The following is a 15,220-nucleotide window of genomic DNA, read 5'->3' on the forward strand; positions in this document are numbered from 1 at the left end:
CTCTCTGCAACTTCTATCTACCACTCCTACTTTTACCCTCTGAAGCTAAGCAGATTAAGTCTAAACTCTTTATCCAAAAGCTTCAGAATTAAAGACTGTCTATGTCCTCTAGTTAATCCTTCTCCCCAACTCCCCAAGGCTAATTACTTCCCAAGTCCCTGAATGACCTATCCCCTCCTACACTCTCACCATCCTTGGGCACCATCTCTAGTACTCCTTCCAGAATGTTGGTTGTTTTATGAAAAATATGGCACTCAGTAGCCAATATAACACTCAAGGTATGTTCAGATCAAGGCAGGGAATAATGGGAATACTGCCTCTGATATTTTGGAAACTATGACACTCTTAATGCAGATTAAAATAGCATTAGATTATTTGGTTGCCATGTCATACTGATGATTCATCTTGAGTAGGCAGTACACTGAAACCCACCAATCTTTTCCAATAGGAAATAATATTTAACTGTGGTTCTTTATTCTTGTGCTTGTGATGGAGAATTTTTTTTGTATCAAAGTGAAGAATTTTACATTCATGTAAATTAAATTAGTAGCATCTTGTTGAAACTGTTTTGGATCCTGACTAACTAAAAATACATCATTCAATAAATTCAAAAGCATGACATTAAGTCTTCATTAAGTCAGTGAAAAAGGATATTGATCAACACAAAGAGATAGAATGCCAAAGGCATTTCAATAAAGATTTTCCTCTATATTAATTGAAGTGCTGAATGCCATATGGCTTGGTCAATCTGACTAACCTATTATTATTAGCTAGCACACATCTCTTGATCTTATGTATAAAGATAACACGGGGGATGTGTGAAAGCAGCCCCCTCATTTTGTTAGGGTACCATGGCATCACTACTTGAGTTTGGCTTTTGATATTTCTGGCTCCCAGTTCAAAGCTCTCCACTAATCATACTATCTTAATTTTGCTGCCTTGTGCCTGCCTTACAGTCTGTTGAAGTCTTAATATTTATCTGTAAACAGAATCATTCCTTTTGTTATTTTGCTGCTGACTTTGAACTGAGAAGCAGGCCTTGTGAAGTGGTGGATAGAAAGAAACCTCAAAACCAGGAAAGACCAGGGTTCAATGAGGCCTCCTTCAGACACATTATGGCTGTGTAACCCCAGCTAGGTAAGTCTTGTAATCTTTCATTACTCTGGACCACAGGTAGGGGTGTGTCTGTGTCTATGTGTGTGTGGGGTGGGCTGGGAGGGAGGAAGTTGAGGGCAACCACAGCATTCCTGAGTGTAGCCTGGACCACATTAAAATACAATGTGGAAATACTTTTTGAAGTTAATCAAAAATGCAACATAACACAGATGAAATTACTTTTAAAAGGTCCAGTGCCTATTCCCCCTTTGATTTTGCTGTCCTTATTCTTCTCCCTTCAGTATAGAACTCTATGCTCTTTCTTAAAGCCAAGAACATCATTTCTATAGAGTATTAGAAAATAGGACCTAGAATTTCAACAGAAGCAAAATGTCTTGGAAATTTACTGAAATCTCTGTAAGTTCTCTTCCTTCAGACCAGGTGGGCAGGACCCCTTTTCTATGAAGGAAATCAATCACTTCATAGAGAGAAAAAATAACACAAATGTTGCATAAATAAAAACTTAACATAGTCCTAGGATTCACTTTCAAATATAAACATTTCAATTTTCATTTGTTTCTTAAATTAGGAAGAAATGAAAAACTAAAAAATGTAACCAACAATAACCACATTTCAACTGTAGGTTATAGCAAGCAAAAAGATTAGGAGAAGAGAGGGGAAAGCAAAGTGGTGGTAAAAAAAGGAGTCAAGAGAAAAACAGATGGACATATGGAAACATTTTAAAAATAAGACAAAGGAGGAAAATGTAGACGCTGGAAAACAAATGTCAATTTTCCCAAAGCAAGTTTAAGTTATTAATCTTTACATTAAAAATCAAGGAAATGTCTGAATTAAACATGTAAATGCTGTCATGTTTCCTTTGAAATTGATCTTTTGAATCATACACAAAGTACAGGTCTTCTTGAAAGGCCTTCCTTCATTTCATCCTTTTCAGGGATGGAAAAATATTCTCTTAAAGAATTTAGGGGTTGCATTACAACTCCTTTTGCAAAGTAAGAGAAACTCTGCAAGTGGTCTTTTAGTATATTTGCATGAAAAACACTTCAAATTATGCTGAACTACAACTGCAGGTATATTTTAACCACATGGTGGTACTTCCCTACTTCCCTAGATAGATGTAAATAAATGAAAGGCCAAACGTACTGTATGCTGTATTAAACCTTTTAAGCTACAGTGTCAAGTAGAAAAATAGCCCTAAATATTAGGTATTATTATTCTGAGATTTATTTTGACAAATGAGATTTTAATCAAATTATTTCCTACTTTTTGTGATGCATAATTTAATCATACACTAGAAGCACAGTTCTTTTTCTGGCAAAAGTTGTTACATAGAAAAGAATAATTGAAAAATTACATCTGGTCACTAATTGGTATTTTCTAACACTAAATGGGGAGTATGCTAATGTGATTAGCAGGACAAAGTATGTGATTTGTATTAACACATTTCTTGTGAATTTCACAGAAGTGGTAGCCACTGTCCATGTTTTATTAAATTAACTAGCTCTCATGTTCTTTGGTCTAAATCTGCCCTGCAGTTAGATACTCTATCTCTAACTTTGGAGATGCAGAAGGAAACAATGAATGGCAAACCTTTAAATAATGAGTTTAATCACATTCATCCAAGCTGAAGCAAATGGCCAGGCGTGAACAGTGATGTACCCGCTTACTTCCAGACAACGTACAGTTTTGATTCATTCACTAGTTGATCATTTAAATGTCTACAGACTCCCCCCCAAAAGGAAGACTGGCCCTGCATATCCATGATGAACAAGCCAAAAAATTTGATTGAGCACTATTAGAGGCACAAATAAATTTACTGTTTAAAACTTTATATATGGAAATTATGTTATTCTAAGGGGGAAAACATAATCTTAGTTTGAGTTTTCACTAAAAGTCTTTAACTTCTAGCTTTGAGAAACATCCAGAACATAACGCTAAGTACATAGCAGGAAATTAAAATTCTTATTGGACTGGCATAACAGGAGGCAAACAAAGAAGAGGTTTATTGTTCCACTGGTATTAACAAGACACATTATCAGGCTTTCATGATATGTAGTTATATTTGGGGATCCATAACTGACATATGAAAATCATGTTTCAAATTAAGATTCTAAATTTCTAGAAAATTCCTAATTAAAATACTACAGTGCTGAGAAAAAAACAATGATTATATTCTTACAGAGAACCAAATAAGTAAACTGAATATAACCTCATTTTAAGACTCTATTTGGCTTCACATCATACTTGGATTACAAATTTCAGAATACCTAAGATGATAACAAACAATACCTAAGATGATAACAAACAAGGAAGCATACCAATTCAAGGGCCATTTTTTTTAGCAAAAAGGAAAGTTAAAGCTTGCACAAAGTAGAAATTCATTTTCTAGCTAGATTAAAATTTCTAGCTAATTACATATTACTTTGTTGTTACCTATGTTCTTTATGTTCTAATAACTGGCAGTCTCGGCATGTCAGTTTGTCACAGGTCTCACAATAGAGCTTCAGCTGCTCCTTTTTATGGTAAGGGCAAAATACTGGCCGCTGACTGGTCACACCAACAGCTTCTGCAGAAATAAAAGGAGTTAGAATTCCTATTAGTAAAAAGGGAAAAGAGGGAGAAAAATTTTATTATGCTGCTATAAGTAGTTAATTTAAACTTTCATCATAGTAAGATGTTAAAAAAAATCTCAACAGTTTTCATCACCATCCCAATGAAAGCTAGAAGCTACAGGTAAAATACAGACTAGATAGAAAAATATCCAGGATTCAGAGAAAGATAGGAAAATCTGTATGAACTGATACAAAGTGAAGTAGAAACAAAACAGCAATATATGGAATGATCCTATGAAAAATATAAACTATTTTAAAAAGCAGTTGGACCTTTTAAAAATTTAATGACCAATCAATCTCTAGTCCAAAGAACAGATGATTAAACAGACTTTCCCTCTCTTGAGGGGTATGGTATCTGACTTGGGGAAAGTGAGATACAGCCAATGCTTCATGGTGCTTTCTAAAATGATTTTGTTTCACTATCTCTTTGTAACAAGAAAGAAACAATGGAAGTATGGTTGTTCACATATTAGGAAACGCCAGTGATATAAAAACAAATGACATCATTATTTAGAAAATAAAATAAAATTATGTGATTTTCTCAGTCCATATCCTGAAGAACTTTCTGCCTCTCTCAATTAGTACTGGAGCAAGTCTCTTAACTTCCCTGGTCCTCAATTTCCTTATCTGAAAAATGAAGAGTTCAAATAGACATGTAAACTCTATTCCAGAGCTACATCTAAGATGCTATGATGGCAAGCTCAAAAACTCTACTGATAACAAGTCAAATAATATATTTTTATAATTGCTTAAACAACTGCCTCATTGCAAATATCCCTTTTGTATATTAAAGAAAGGATCATTATTTTTAAGTCTGTCCAGTCACCTCTGTTGAATTTCTTATTCAAGAATTTAATCTCCAGTAACCTAAAGAAATTATGTAAAGGGTTAAATATAAGACCTAATGTAATAAATATACTATGCCAAAAAAATCCATCTTATTTTATTAGGCACTATCATTGTCAAAATCATAAAATCTTTGTAAAGTTAGATGATCCCAAATAGCTCTGTTTACTAATAAAAAACTTAAGTTCAAATGTTAAAATACTTGTTCAAAGTCATAATTACCTATGGACAAAGCTGAAATTAAAAGCCAAGTTTTCTGACCTCTATGTTCTGTTTTATTTAAGGGACTGATGAACTGGGGAAAACTATCTTCCTTCCTACTTTTAAAAAACTACCGTGATGGAAAAATACAATCAAATCAATACATAAAAGAAAGAGCTCAGGGTATGAAGTTAAATGAATCACACAGTGATGTGCAAATTATTTGGGGTAAGCAATTATTAACATATAGTTTCATTATGTGCCAGTGTCTGTCATGCTGTCGGGTTTTTACCAGAAGAAACCAGACTGAGCTGGCTTCTCTACTTTTAGATAGTCCTCTGTTAGACGAGTTTTGGATTTTATGCCATATTTAAATATCTCCTTTATAGTATTTCTTAATTCTGTAGTTGTAAGATGGGATACTGATCCAAGGAAAAGTGCGGAAGTGATAAATCTTAGTACATACTTCAATGACTGATCAAGATACTGTATTAATTAGCTGTATACGGAAGGAAGTACCAAGTTTCATTCAAAAAAAGCGAAAAGAGAAGATAAAAGTGAAAAAATGACAATATTAAAGAACAAATGATCACCAACAGCCTTAGTTACTCCTCAAAAAGCAAATAGTATATGATGTAATCTTACTGAAGCTTGAAGAACAGTGAAAAGAACAGTTTTAAAAAAACACCAAACCCAGCCAAAATCATACAGCTGCTAGGCACTGTTATTTAAAAAAAGAAAAAGAAAAAAAAAGCAACCACTCTTCAGAGGCAAGAAAATATAAAAAGAGAAGCAATCAAGATTAGGACAGAAGTAATTTGTCCCTATGAAACTCACTATTTCACATAAGAATATAAAAAACTGCATTCACAGTTTAAGTCCAGGTGGAGCCTATAAGATTTAGGCATTTTTGTCAGATAACAAAACAGGAACTTGGCAGTAACTTACTTACATACAACCACTGGTGTGATGGGTGATTTTGGCTAAGACATTTAATGTTTCTGGGAAGCCCAGTTCATTTAACTGTTCAGTGGGGACATTGATTCCTATACTACCTAGCCAACGGAGTTGACACTTGTAAAATGTCCAAAACCCCTGAAATGCTACATAAATACACTACTCTGCTTATCTGTTTGATGTCTTGGCTCAGATGCAGTTCAGTCAGCCAAAAACACTGGTTTCAAACCCTGTCAAATCAAAAAAGACTTCTCAAGAACCTACTATGTTCCAGAAACTGTTCTAAGAGTACAGGACACAAAGAAAGGCAAAAGTAAGATCTCTGCTGTCATGGAGTTCATACTCTAAAATGGGAGACAACATGCTAATAACTATGCATATAAAAGATATACACAACGAAGAGCGGAGCAAAGGTAGTAGCAGGGGAGTGGGGGAAAGGGGTATTCATCCTAGCCCACTGAATCTATTTCATTTCATTTTTAATCCAATAATATATTGCTTTTATAATGAAAGCTTTGTTTAAAAAAAAACAACTTTGTCCATTGGTCAATAGTACCATTTGATATGGTAGCACTAATTTCCTCTACTTCCTACTTTTCCCCACTATATCTGTTTATATTCTTGGCTTTTGATTCCTTGAAATGAAGAGAATTGGCTAATTCTATGAAGTACTCCTCTGGTAATTTTATTGGCTTAGGTCTAATGTACAGTGCACTATAATTTGGGCAATATCATCATTTTTTCCTGTCTGGCATAGAGCAGCAGTAGACCTTAACTATTATTTTAAATTACTTAGATATTTCTTTCTATAAAAACTGATTTGTAGTTAGATACTAGTTTTCTCTAAAGTCAATTCTCAGATATTTATCAATATTAAAATTCTCAACAGAATCCGGAGATGTATTAAGTCACATTTAGTAAACTAGCAAAGACGCTTAAAAATAAGATGGTGGAGAAAAGGCAGAGACTTCCCTGAATTCTCCCCCAAACTCCTCCAAATACTATAAAAATGACTAAACAAATTCTAGAGCAGCAAAACCCACAACAAGACAGGGTGAAACAAATTTCCAACCCAAGACAACCTAGAAGGTCAACAAGAAAAGTCTGTTGTAACAGGCTGAGAGAGGAGAACAGGCCAGCAAAGGCCATACCAGCAGAGACCAGGTCCTAGCAAACCCAGAGCAGGCCTTAGGAGTGATTGAGTCAGCAGTGGATGCGGCAGTGGCTGCTTCCAAAGCTATTAGTACACAGATTGTAAGGGGATCCAACAACTGGTCAGAAGGAGATTACAGGGGTCTCTTTGCTAACACTGAGGCAAGCCTCTGCTGCTTTGCTCAAACTTGGATCTGGGTCACAGTCCTAGGGCCAGGAGCACAAGCATAGCAGAATTTGTGGGAGCAGTGGAGAGGGAACTCTCCTCACAGTTACAGAGCAGAAAAGAGTGCTTGGGGTCACTCACAGAACCAGATCAGAGTATGGGCCAGGAGAGGAATAAACAATTCTCCTTAGATCATCCCACCTTATAAGAACAGTGCTATGAATTTTGCCATGGTGATACACAACTCTGACAAACCCTGAACGTTTTGTCATTTCTCACCTTTTGGGGCATCTCTGACTTTTCTACCATGCCCCAGAAGTTCATCACCCTACTAGACCCCAGCAGCTTTGGTACTGCACCTCATTATCACCCTCCAATGCTCTGACTGAAGGGTAGAACCACGAACTTTAAAACCTGCATTTAAGAGTATACTACTTTTGGACTTCACTGGCTTTTCCATCATGCCCTATATTGGTTACTTTCCCCTGATTTAAAAAAAGAAAACAAATTCTCTGTTACAAAGGATAATAGTGCCAATGTTGACTTTTATCACCTTTTCTAATCTGGTAGGTGAGCAGTGAAACCTTCTGATTTGCACTTCTGTCATTTTACACAGTCAGCATGAAACTGCAGAACAGCAATTTCATTGGCTGTTTCCACTATCTGAAAGTTGTGAAATTATCAGTAAGGCAAATGCAATGGTCACTTCCGTATGACTGAAAGCTGTATGCCTTTAGACCATGGACAGACTTAGTGGCAATAAATCTTTATTTGAAACGATGGTTTTCTGTGAGCTTCTATTTCCCACTACATATGCATTATTTGCACCTTCTCTATTATGCAGCTGATGCCAGCAACCTCAGGTGCATGTGCCCATTCAGTGGCCCAAAACAAAGACGGCAAGGACCCCAACTATGTTATCTCACTCTTCCCTCACCTCCAAACTCTCAGAAAAGGGTCCGTTGAGTCCTTCAGGTGGCAGATTAAGATTAACCTTACTACATGAAGCCTTCCTGAACCCTTTCATTCCTAATGAAGAATTTGTTCCAAAACTGCCTTTTATTGTATTTGGTATATACTTCTACATGAACATGTATTCTCCCCCACAGTATGTCAGCTCCTTGCTATTTTTGTTTTCATATTTTCAGAGCTAAGACAGTACTGGGCACATAGTAGGCATTGAATAGTTTTGTTAACTGATTCACATGCCCACTACTTACATAACATAGAATGGATATGGGGATTACATAGATGAAGAGCCCTTTGCAAAACAGCCCTTTGCTACACTCCAGGGACACAAAACCAAAAAATTAAATAGTTCCTCCACTCAAGAAGTTTATAATTCATTGAAGGATAAGATATATACCTATTCTGTACATAAAAATATACAGAGAATAAATACACTTTGAGAATGCAAAATTACCTCTATGCTATGAAGTAGAAAAGTAACAGTGCATGAAGGTAAATGATCTAAAAGATGGTAGAGAACTCTCATGCAAGAGAAAAGAGAGAAGATAAGAGTATGATGGATATGACTGTTGGCTTTCAGGCTAAAAAGGGACAGCCAAGATCCTGGGTAAGTAAAATGCCACATAACACCAAAACAAATAAGATGAGATACAGCCAATGATAGACTAACTTTTCTATCCTCCTCTCAATAACCTCCTATGAAAAGTGTCCCTTGGTAATACATGAAGGACTACTGAAAAATATTTTCCCACCTTTAATCAGGATTTAAATAACCCTACCAAGCTTTAATCTTCGGTATTTAACAGGACTGATCAGAGAGAGAAATGGGAGTGCTTTGCTTTATCAGTTCCTGAGAGAGCAGGATGTATGACTGGTCTATTCATTTGAGGACAACCTTCTTAGGTTTCAAAGGACAAAAGAGTCATAGTCATCACATCTATCCACCAACTAAGGGGGGTAATACTGTTAGATTTGATAGTACACCTTTAGAATAGTTTTCAAGGGTGAAAGTCAGATTACAAAGAGTTAAGTTAAATGGAAGCAATAGGCACAGAACCCATACATCAAGAAATCTGGGGAGAAAAGACAAAAAATTGGATGGTAGCTAGAGGAAGCAAAAGGAAACAATTTTCCCCTATAAACTAAACTGCTGTTCTGCAATTTCATGCTGACTACGTAGAATGACAGAAGTGCAATCAGGTAGATTAAAGGAATTTTAAAAGCCTCACAGAATGCCAAACAATGAAAAGTTTTAGTATTTAAATGGTCAATCTACAGCTATTTCAAAAGCAGAACATTCTCATGATAATACAATATAAATAGATGTAATTAATTTTTATAAATTTTTTATCATTAATTTTTTATTTATTTGTAAGAGTTACTTAAAAGAAAGTATATTTAAAAACACTATAAATCTTTGTCCTTCAGTGTAATTGACAAGGTCCTGGACTTAAGTGTTAGGAAAACCTGGTTTCATATGTTCCTCTGACACTTACTAGATGTGCGATACTGGGTTAAGTCACTTGACCCCTTTTGTTTCTCAGTTCCTCGTGTGTAATAAGAAGCTCAGATCAGATGACCCCTAAAGTCCTTTCCAGCAGCTCTAAAGCTTTTCCTATGGAATGCCTAGTTATTGTAATCATAAATCTATAATCAAGACACCATCACTTAAAGGTTAACAATCCAAATTTCACACAAGTAAACAAAATGTCACATGATTGCTGGCTTTGCATATATGTAAAGTAATGGATAACAAATGTGATTTTCAAGTGATTATACAGAGAAAAATGGAAACTTTTAAAACTGATATAAATTATACACACCAGCTATTAAGAGTTATTCTGTCTTTTAAGATTTTCGTTGCTCTATATATACTAACTTATTTGAGCCTCGCAACAATCCTGGATTTCTCTAGGTTATAAAGTTGACTTTTATGGAAGTTAAATCACTTTCCCTCGATTACAAAACTACTAATTGTCAAAACCAAATCTGAACTCAGGTCTTCCTGACTTCAAGCTCAGTACTCTATCCACAGACATGCTGCTACTTGTGCAGAAAGGTCTCAGCTTTGTTATAAAATATTAAGAAAAGTCATTATAATGTCCTAGTTTGAAAGTCCTTGGTCTCCCTTGAATCAGAGACCTAATTTATCTTTGTAAACAGAAAGGAATAATGATTCCTTGAAGGTGATCAAACTAATATTAGAAAATCTGTTTAATTCAATTAAAGTAAATATCTTCTCTTCCCACCCCCTCCCCCTCACTTTCTGACCAAATTTAAAGAAAAATAGTTAAGAGGGAGTAATTGGTAGCGCATCCTACTGCTTGCCTGTAATGCCTGCCACTAAACAGGTGGGTCTCTCAAGCTTGTGAGTTCTGAGATGCAATGTCCACATTAGGTTCAGCATTAGCATGATAAGCTCTCAGAAGAGAGAGGCCCCACATTGTTTCAGAATGGGCAAACTGGTCCATGTCAGAAATGGAGCTGGTGAAAGGTCCCATGCCAGCCATTAGTGAAATTGGTCCTCTAAAAAGCCCCCTGTACTTTCACAATGGGGAAACCCAGATTTAAGGGGGGTGGGGAAGAGTGGAGGGGTGTTGACTGATTGGTTTGCTTCAGGAATATTTTCTCGAAGGGTACTCAGACATTACTATTACCCCATTTAAGAACTGAAACCTATAAACTTGAACTACATATTACTTAAATTAAAAAAAAAAACCACAACAACCCTTACATTTAATGACAAAGTTTGCCATGAACATCTTTTGTCATTATTAATATAAAATATAAGTGGAAATTACTTGAGTAAAAAAGGCATTTTGGTAAGAAGCGCAGAAAAGCTTGTGAACTAATACTGTCTCTAAGACACTGGCTAAAATGCAGGCGACTATTTTTCATGCACACACTCAAATCAACTTGATAGTAATACACATAAATAAGACAACTACAGTGAGTACAGAAACAGGCTCTAAAAACAGACCTCTTGTAGCTGCTCTCTATGCTATCTTATAGGGGTGGAAAAGGAAGAAAAAGATGCTGGAGACAGGTTCTAAGTTTATCTACATTCTATTAATTTTAAGTAGAAGCATTTTGAGGACAAGGACCTTTTAATGTATGGAACTCAGAATTACATGCATTTAATAACAAATAAGACTTGAAATACTAGGTTTACCTGGAGATACTTCCTCTTTTTGTCTGACAGTGTGGTCCTTTGTGAATTTTACTCTCTGATGAGCTCTGATACAAGTCTTGCAGAGCCATTCAACACACTCTACACAAAAACCATTTGCTTCTGCATTGTCTTCACAGCTTGTGCAAACCTAGTTTAAAAGAAAAAGGAATACAGAAGACAGTTATTTCAGAAAAATGAAAGGACAATCTCTATTGAGCATAAGTTCATGGTAGTAATACCAAATAAATGCTATCATCATTATCACCTGACACTATCAATCCCCACTTCAATGGCACTTACAAAGATTAAATACCATGTTAATACCCTGGTTTTGTACAAACTATGTCAAAGGGAAAATATAATTTAATTTTAAGTAGAAACTTTATTAGTAAACATTTTGTTCCATTTTCATCTGGGGCTGTAGGATGATAACAAAACAGAAAACGTAGAGCAGCTGGTTTGGCTGTGTGTGTGTGTGTGTGTGTGTGTGTGTGTGTGTGTGTGTGTGTGTGTGTGTGTGTGTGTGTGTGTGTTGGTAACTTAAAACTATCATGGAGAATAACTTGCTGATGATCAGATCAAGTATGTTATCCAAAGGCCAAAAAAAAGAAAAAAAAAAATGAACCCAAGTCCTTCTTAAATCCCAAAGCCAGTGCTATATCCATTAAAATATACTACTTTCAAGGATCTGTCTTGAAAGAAAGGTATATATGTAGCTCATCTTGCTTCTGCATTCAGTGCTTTCTTCCTAAGAGGGTCGGGGGGTGAATCCACTTTTGGCCAAAGGCCTTCAATTTCTCGGCACTTTGCTGTAATCAATTTTCCTCGATATTTTTCTGCGTGTCAAACATGTTTCTAACATTTGCATGAGTAAAGCTTTGGCTTCATCCTAGAGAAGTTAATTAAAAAATAAAATAACATCAAGAACTTAAGAGTTCATTTTGGTTTCTGTACTAACTACCTAATACCTAGAGAAGTTAATTAAAAAAAGAACACCAGGAACTTCAGAGTTCATCTTGGTTTCTGTACTAACTACCTAACACGAGTGCATGCTATAAACATCATTTAATGAATTCTAAACATTATTTCTTACTTCTACAGCTTTATCACTGGGTCTCAGTGAGCACCCTGCCAGCTTTACTCCATAAGAATTCACTTCAATAAATGAAGATGGGGCATAAAGGGGACTGTCCTTCATGACTTCAACTACATGTTCTAATAATATATACAAAAGTTTTCAACTTCCTCTTCATTAAGAGACTCCTACAAATAAAATATCAAACTAAATTCTCCAAAGCTCTATGTAATCATAGAATCACAGGTTTAAGGCTGAAAGAGACTCTAGGGGTCATTTGATCTATCTCCTCCCTTTGCAGATAAGAAACATATCTCTGAGAGATGATTGTTCAAAGTCAGACAGGTAAAACGGCAAAGCCAAAATTTGAAACCAGTCCTTTTGACTCCAGAACCAGCATTCTATCCATTGTACGTTAAAATTCAATCATATTACATGCCATAATTCAATAGCTAATGGATGTTATTTCATAAAGCCAGAGACATAAGAGACTTGCATAAATAAAGTCAAAAGTAGTTTAAGTCATAAGATCATAGATTAAGATTTGAAAGACAACTTAAAAGGTCATCTAGTCCAATCCACTCATTATACTTAGAAGTAAAGGGAGACCCAGGATTATTATGGACTTGCCCAAGGTCACAGGAGTTATCATGCAGCATAGCCAAGGTTTGAATAAAGGTCCTTTTAGCTGCAGGTCCACTGCTCTTCCTTTTCTACCAGACTACTTTACTTCCTGAGCATCACCAAAATACCAGATACACTGAATACATACCAGCCCTTTTGTCCCCGGTGATATCAAGGATAAGGTAGAAGTGACAGTCCCATAACAGACTTGGCTAAGTTGGTCTTTAGGTGACAAATACAATCAATTGGAAGGCTTGTCCTTGAAGTTTTTTTGACTTCTGATAGAATCTGCCAAGCTTGCAGTTCACTGTACACAGCTTTTTAAGAACGCAAGGTCACTTCCATGCCACAGTAAGTCAGCATCATGTAAAATGCAAAGAACTACAGAGTGCCTGCATGACAGAACTCAAATTAAATCTTCTTTAAAAGAGCTTATACATAAATTGTGATCTGTAACGTTAAGACTGCAGCCTGTAACCTACCCATACCTTCTTATAGCGTGACATCCATATTTTACTATATATCCTCCATAAGGGGTCCCCAGCTAAGGTGCTTATTCTCTCAACATTGCATAGATGTCAAGGGGGGCACACTGACTATCCACTGGTTATTTTTCATTCTCATCATGACTAACCCACCTTGTTTTCTCGTCATAAACCTCTTGAATAACATCCTTTTGGTAGTGTTTTTCAAAGAGTTCTTGGTTGCTAACATATGCAGCCTTCTCACACCCACTTGGAGTTTGGGATTGCCCTTTTGGGTGACCCTCAACTTGAATTATTCAGTAACTGTGGTATCCTATGACTCATATTCACACACCAACACTGAAAGAACACTGATGCTAATCAGATAAGTATGTGTTTCAAGGAGTAACTTTAAACCACTAAAGAACTGTGCAGCTTCTAAAACGCAGGCAACCAAGCCACTCTTGTACCCCTCTTCAATTCTGGGATGATCCTCTCATTCATTTAGTCAAGTGAAGCTATACATATAATATGTGAACAAATGTGTTCAACACCACAACAACTGCCTACAGCACAGGCTTCTTTGTGTCTACCTCATCTAGTAAAACTACCGTTCCCCTCTTTTTCCCTCCCCAGTGGCTTTCTATTCCTTAGATAGATAACAGGAGGATATGAAAAATCTGAATGTGATATAGCTTCATTTCTCATTGTGGGTAAAAAAAAAAAAATACACCAAGACTTACAAGTCTTGTCCGTTTTCTGCTGTCAGAAGTACTATCCTAATATGTGTTGAAAGTCATCTTGCTGAACCAAGCTTCCTTTAAACTTTTTTCCATGTAAGTTTTTCCTTTTCACTTTTATGAGGCAATCCTGATTTGAAACTACCATCATATTCTATCATAAGACTTAGTTTCAATTCTAAGCTGGTGTTGGTCTCTCTCTCTCTCAAATGTTCACTGGCTGAGATGCTTCCTAGATCCTATCAGCCTGCAATGTTTTAGTAGCTGATTATTTGTACCAAGTGATATCCCAATGAAACTGATTATATTTCAGTTAAAAGGAAGCCACATAATCTTATAAGAGTATTTTGTGAATCAACTGTCTATAACTGGTCAAGCCATCTATACAATCAGACCACCACGGACAAAGATTATAATCAATCTCAAACTAGAAGGAAAAAAATGGTAGAAATGGTATACAACTAAAAAGTGACCTATTTAAAGGCTTGCTGATGGCAAAAAAAAAAAAAAAAGAAAAAGAAATGGATTCTACGTAAAACTTTTATAAATGATGAAAACCAATTTGCACTAAGAGATCAAGACTTTAAATCTTACCTTAGCAGACACATGATTTCTTGCCATGCAGAAAGAACTACATGGCAAATGGGCAGCTAGGTGGAGCAGTGGATAGAGTACTTGGCCTGAAGGCAAGACTCATCTTCCTGAGTTCTAATCTGGCCCCAGTACGTTCTAGCTATAATCCTATGCAAATCACTTAACCACAATTGTGTCACCAAAAGACATATGGCAACCACTAGTATAGAGCATAAACTAGATTGCAAAAACTTATAGTGAAGGTTTGTGGGAATTATGATTAATACCACCTAATAAAACAAAGTAATAGATGGAAAAAACAACTTATTGAAAGACCAAACTAAGTGATGTATCTGAAGGACTGTAATGGTAATTTAAATGGGAAGATCTTTCCCATTCATTAATAGGCACATGTGATCTTAAATGACATGGAAGCCTAAGTCATATGCGGTAGAAGGAGCTTATTGAATGAGTGGAACAGGAAGGGTGGAGCAGAAGTGGGAGGAAGTTGGTGAGAGCAGTTGGGGTGGAGGGAGGACAGGACACAGGCAAG

At 36.0% G+C, this 15,220-nt stretch overlaps 1 protein-coding gene across 4 annotated transcripts in view; it reads right to left on the reverse strand.

Annotated features, from left to right (window-relative positions):
- TRIM24 (tripartite motif containing 24) overlaps positions 1 to 15,220 on the reverse strand; it is a 132,995-nt gene that overhangs the window by 53,141 nt on the left and 64,634 nt on the right. For all 4 annotated transcript variants that reach the window (XM_072652607.1, XM_072652606.1, XM_072652605.1 and 1 more), the window contains exons 3-4: positions 11,192 to 11,339; positions 3,550 to 3,682 (exon numbers count right to left, since the gene is read on the reverse strand). In XM_072652607.1, the coding sequence (XP_072508708.1) occupies positions 3,550 to 3,682; positions 11,192 to 11,339 (281 nt within the window). The remainder of the gene's footprint in view (positions 1 to 3,549; positions 3,683 to 11,191; positions 11,340 to 15,220) is intronic.

The sequence above is a fragment of the Notamacropus eugenii genome, chromosome 3 (genome assembly GCF_028372415.1).
Source record: "Notamacropus eugenii isolate mMacEug1 chromosome 3, mMacEug1.pri_v2, whole genome shotgun sequence".
Taxonomy (NCBI): Eukaryota; Metazoa; Chordata; class Mammalia; order Diprotodontia; family Macropodidae; genus Notamacropus; species Notamacropus eugenii.